We start from the raw sequence: 6,000 nt of genomic DNA, 5'->3' as shown, positions 1-6,000 counted from the left end.
AGTTAGCACTGGAATGGAAAGTGCACTAGCCTGTACTACATCTGGCTCAAGCGAGCATAAACAATCCCTTGCATTTAAAGAGAGTATAGTCAGAACCAGTTAAATGTTTAATCATTAGCTAAGATTCCTTATCAAATGTTTTTCTAAAAGACATCACTAATACAGCCCTGTTAAAACTGCAATTATCCCGGGTACTCTTTTGGACCAGCGAGTAAAGCATCAGTGATGACAATGAAAAATAACCGCAGTAGAGGGCAGCTGTAGATTTTGCACTAGAACTGACCATTTTCTTAACTAACACAGCATGGTAAAAGTTACATGTAGTTTGACTTTCTGGAAAAAAAATCTACGGCTTTCTTTTATTCACGCTTCCCTGATATTTGAGAAATGGATTTTATTGAAAATAGCAGTAACTAAACTATTACGCAGGTACAATAGGTACTCATTTTAAAAAGTAATTACAAGTCAAGAGAAAGTGTTGCTTCAGTAGTGAGTACAAAACCTCACAAAGCATAAAACATACAAGACAAGAAAATGATAGCTCTTGTGACTTAAAACAATTCAAGCAGTGTCATTTTAGCTTTTTTCATGGCGTAACTTTTGTTCGGGAAACAATTTCATTCACAAAACCGTTGTTCTTTGCCAACACTTCAGCTTTCAATTGTTTCAGTTTGGTTCTGATGTCTTCCTCTGACATGTCTCTCAAGGGCAATGCTTTCACTTTACAAAGGAATTCCTGAATTATTTTTTCGCCTTCCTGAAAGAAAAATGAAAGCGTATTTCACCTTTAAGATCATTCTCTCCCCAATCCCACCAAGGAAGCATCAAGAACAGAATTTCATTAAGTGTCAGAAGTTTTCCTGAAGTAAAGGATTTAGTAGAGTAATTAGTAGAGCAATTAGTAGCAGAGCAATAAGAGTGCTTTCACCTTCTGAACGATGGGTAGAAATCTTTTGTTGACAAACAAAAATGGTTAGAGGTTAGTAACTGGCCATGTAAAGACCTGTAGATTTAAAAACCTGCTAGTTTGAAAGGCTGGATCTACTGTGTGTGTTTCATATTTAAATCCCAGTCCATAGTTTAGCTCTAGAGCTGTGCATTAGATGAACAGAGAGACTATTCCAATATATTTGATCGGCAACAGCTGGAATACCTATACAGCTATTATGAAGCTAAACTGCAAATAGAAACATGTTTTTAAAAACAAAGGAAAGGACAAGTTGTTACCAAGCAACCAGAGACTGGCAGTCACCAAGGGGAACACATGAAAATAGAAAAGCTTTATGCATTTGACTTTAAGGAAACCAATGAGAAGAACTTTTTTAAATTGAAGTGGCGTGCAATAAAACCAAACATTAAGAGCACCAAATTCTTTACTAGTATTCAATATCCCTGTGTTGGTAACATAATATGTCAAGAGTACAAGATTCTGCATAAGCCCCTATTGCACTGTGCGACTCCAATGCAATAACCTGCTTAATCCCATGGCTCCTATAATTGTGATTTCCTAGCATGAAGTGCTTATGCAAAGCACATCCAGTGGGGAACCTTCATCAGTCTAAAGGACTTGCAGATATAATAGCATGTGTCTGCCTCTAGAAGTGATGTTAATGCATCTGGTAAGTTAACACAGACAAAACAGCTGAAACTATGCAGTACTACTGCATCTCTTTCTGAAGTGACACTGTATGGTATAACCTTAAGAGTATTTTTAAAAAACACCTAAGAATGAAACATTTCCCCCTACTTTGAGAGGTTTGCTACAGTCGGTTATAGCAATTTAATTTACATCCGATTAAGAGATGACATCATTTGAACTCAGACAAACAATTTTGCAGATTATTTTACCCTGACCTTGATTAAGATGCAACAAAAGAACAGTTACTGGTAAAAAGTAACCTAAATTGAGTAGACTACAGATTACATACTCTTGAGATGTGTATGTACCTACTCTGGAAACCCCCCTGGAATCCTACTGGGCCACGACCACAGGGCTGTGTGTATGCTCCCTCACAGGGAGGAACATTCAGACTTCGGAGTACAGTATTGTATGGAACTGTTGCCCCAACCATCCCTCAGATCCTTCCACTTCCTCAGGACTCCATAACAAGACGATGCATTTATTAGGATTTATAAAAAGATTTATAGGAAGGAATGTGGGTTTGGACTAAGTCTATCTGAAGAACTACAGCTACTGGCTAAGTTCCCTCTAAGCTGCGCAGCCGCGCGCAGCTGCCTATTAAGCCCTGTGCAGGAGCTCACGGCTGCAGCAGGGAGAAGAGCCCCTCCCCGCCAGCCCCACTGCAGACCTGCCCCGGTCTTTCCATGTCTGGGGGAGAGGAGCCCCTCCCTTGGCCCGGCCCAGCCCCGCTGGAGCTGCCACGGCTGGGGAGAGGCACCTCTCCCTGGCCTCGAGATGCTGTGATGAGATAGGGCTGAGGAGAGTCCTGTCTCCCCACTGCAGCCCTGGAGCAGCCTGCACCCTAAACCCCTCATCCCTGGCCCCACCCCAGTCTTCACTCCTAGATGGAGCCCTCACCCCCTGCACCCAGACCTGAGCCCCCTCCCACACCACAAACCCTTCATCCCCAACCCCACCCCAGAGCCTGCACCCCCAGCCAGAGCCCTCATCCCTCCACACCCCAACCCTCTGTCCCAGCCCTAAGCTCCCTCCCGCACCCTGAACCACTCATCCCTGACCCCACTTCAGAGCCTGCACCCCCAGCCAGAGCCCTCATCCCCCCACACCCAAACCCTCTGCCCCAGCCCTGAGACCCCTCCCACACTCCGAACCCCTCAGCCCCATCCCCACCACATGAATTTTGTTATGTGCACCAATATAAGGAGATGGTTTCCTCAGATTCATCTCCATATGTCACAAACCTAGGAGACCTAGGTTAGATTTACATGCACCAATGTAACTAGGATAAGGTGGATCCATTACTGGCACCCTTGGTGAAAAGGCAATATGGGATCATTATTGGCACAAGGACTCCCAGAATGGCAGAGAAGCCAACTAGAGACTGTTTATAAGAAAGCCTCCTGTTGCCTATTACTAGGAGGCATTCTGGGGAATGAAACCTTGCTTAAGCCTATTAGAGGGGGGAAAGGAAGAACAAAGATTAAGAGGAACAATTTTAATTGGCAGCTCATTTCCATGATCAACGGCAGCATCTAGTACTGAATGATCAATTGGTGCTGACAAAGGCAACAGACCACTGGAACCATGGCAGTGTCTGAATCAGCTTCCCTTGATATCTGAGATTGCTCTCAGATCAGCACCTCCTCAACCTCCTCCCAGAGTCTGGGTAAGGCCAAGAGGGAACACTCATGCCTTTTCTTCGTCTGATGAGGAAGAGGAAAAATCTCAGCCCAAATTCTCTTACGGTCTTTGAACCTAAAGACTGCTTCAGAACATCTATAAAACACTGAAGTTCCAGAGTCCAAATAGCTAAGTCTTTAAGCAGATTAACCAGTAATGCTCTCACCAACAACAGTAAGTTTACTCAAAGAACAAGAGTCTAAATGGGTATAGGCTATGCACCTCCCCAGGGAAAAAAACAGTTACTCACCTTTCCTAACTGTTGTTCTTCAAGATACGTTGCTCATGTTCATTCCGTTGTAGGTGTGTGCGCTCCCCACGTGTGCTGGTGCTGGAAGTTTTTCCCTCAGTGGTATCTGTAGGGGACCAGCTCTGGCACCCTCTGAAGTTGCACGCTTATGCACCAGTATAAGGGGCGCCACCCCTCCTCCCTCTTCAGTTCCTTCTTGCTGGAACTCCAACAGAGAGGAAGGAGGGTAGGTATTAGAATGGACATGAGCAACGCATCTTGAACAGTTACGAAAGTTGAATAGCCATATTTTTCTTCGAGTGCTTGCTCATGTCCATACCATTGTAGGTGACTCCCAAGCAGTACCTCCAGAAGGGGATAGGAGTTCATGGACGTGTCAATTGCAACACAGCTCTGCCAAAGCCAGCATCGTCTCTGGCTTGGTGGGTAATGGCATAGTGCATCGTGAAGGTGTGTACTGAGACCGCGTTGCAGCTCTGCAGATGCCCTGGATAGGGACACGTGCCAGGAAAGTGGCCTGCGACGCCTGAGCTCTTGTTGAATGAGCCATCACTATCGGTGCAGGCACAGCCTGTGCTATCTCAAAGCAAGTACAGATGCAGGCAGTGATTCAGGTTGAAACCCTCTGAGAAGACACCAGGAGGCCCTTCATCCTGTCAGTCAGCACAATGAAGAGCTGAGTGGATCTGCGGAAGGACTTGGTGCACTCCAGGTAGAAAAGCCAGGGTACGCCTGACATCTAGGGTATGCAGACGCCTCTCTTCGTTGGATGTGTGAGGCTTTGGACAGAACACTGGGACAAAGATATCCTGGTTAACATGGAATTGTGACACTACCTTTAGCAGGAAGGCTGGATGGGGACGCAGTTGTACCTTGCAGAGTACTGTATATGGGAGCTCCAACGTAAGAGCTTTAATCTCAGAGACTCACCTCGCCAATAGAGGCTCACCTCGCCAATAGAATGTGACCTTCCATGACAGGTGCAAAAGAGAGCAGGAAGCCAGAGGCTCAATGGGAGGGCTAGTGAGCCTGGAGAGGACCAGGCTGAGATTCCATTGGGAAACCAGATTCCAGACTGGCGGGAAAAGTCTTGCAAGGCCTTTCAGGAATCTGATCATCATCTTGTGTGAGAATACTGATCTACCCTGGATGTGAGGGTGGAAGGCCAATGTGCCAAGTGCACCTTGATGGATGAAAAGGTGAGGCCCTGGTGCTTTAAGTGAAGGGGGTAATTCAGGATGGATTGTAGAGATGATTGGACCAGAGAGATATTCTGGTCCGACACCCAACAGGAGAAGCACTTCCACTTCACCAGGTAAGTTGCTCTGGTGGAGGGTCTTCTGCTTTCCAAGAGAACTTGCTGGACCTGACTACAGCAAGCTTGTTCCTCAAGATTTAGCCACACAGCATCCACGCTGTGAGGTGGGGAGAGGCGAGGTTTGGGTGCAGTAACCATCTGCAATCCTGAAAGAGCAGGTCCTGGACAGTTGGGAGAGTTCATGGGGCTGCTACAGCTAGGTCCATGAGTGTGCCGAACCAACGTGGCAAGGTCAAGCCGGGGCGATCATAATGATTCACACTTTGTCCCTATCGATCTTCAAGTCGCCCTGGGGCACACCCTCAAAAGGCCTGCTTGCTATCCAGCTAGTGGTGGGTAGAACCCGACTGAGCAGAGGTGGTCGGCAGTTGGCCCTGACAGTGCTTATAGCCATTACCCTTCTTGTGGTAGGGCTCCGACCTGCATTTGCTCCCGAATCTCTGGGTCTGCTGCGGTCTGAACCACATCCTTGCAGGCGTGGGCGTGCAAAGACCCAGGGAGCACAGTGTAGCGCTGAAATCTTTTAGACTGTGCAATCTGTCGTCTGTTTGGTCTGACAACAGCACCAGGCCATCGTAGGGGAGGTCCTGGATTGACTACTGAACCTCCACCAAGAGCCTGGGTAACTGTAGCTAAGACGCCTTTCTCATGGCCATGGCCAAAACCATGTCCTGGCTGCAGAGTCTGCCATGTCTGAGGCTGCTTGGAGGGCAGCCCGCACCACTGTTTTGCCCTCCTCGAGAATGGCCAGGATCTCCTGCTTCCAGCCCTTTGGCAATGAGTCCACAAACTTGGCCATGGATTGCCAAATGTTATAATCATATCTTCCAAGCAAGGCTTGGAGGTTGGCCACTTGCAATTTGAGGCTGGTAGTTGAATAAACCTTTCTGCCCAACAAATCGAGCCTCTTTGCATCTTTGTTCTTAGGGGTTGAACTGGGTTGCCTCTGCCTTCATGCTCATTGGCAGTGGATGTGACCAACGAGCTCAGGGAGGGTGGGTGTAAAGGTATTGGAAGCCTTTAACCAGGACATATTTTCTCCCCGTGTGCTTGGAGATGGGGCGCAGGGAGGAGGGAGTTTGCCACAAAGCCTTGATTAACTTTACCACA

The 6,000-nt window shown here is 47.0% G+C and overlaps 1 protein-coding gene across 1 annotated transcript in view; it reads right to left on the bottom strand.

Annotated features, from left to right (window-relative positions):
* Nucleotides 1-374: 374 nt before the first annotated feature.
* Nucleotides 375-6,000, bottom strand: part of MSH2 (mutS homolog 2) — a 94,830-nt gene continuing 89,204 nt past the window's right edge. The window contains exon 16 of the mRNA XM_077813883.1: nt 375-757. Coding sequence (XP_077670009.1) covers nt 587-757 — 171 coding nt within the window. The 3' untranslated portion in view covers nt 375-586. The remainder of the gene's footprint in view (nt 758-6,000) is intronic.

Source organism: Eretmochelys imbricata, chromosome 3 (genome assembly GCF_965152235.1).
Source record: "Eretmochelys imbricata isolate rEreImb1 chromosome 3, rEreImb1.hap1, whole genome shotgun sequence".
NCBI lineage: Eukaryota > Metazoa > Chordata > Testudines > Cheloniidae > Eretmochelys > Eretmochelys imbricata.
This window is presented reverse-complemented; position numbering and strand designations above follow the sequence as displayed.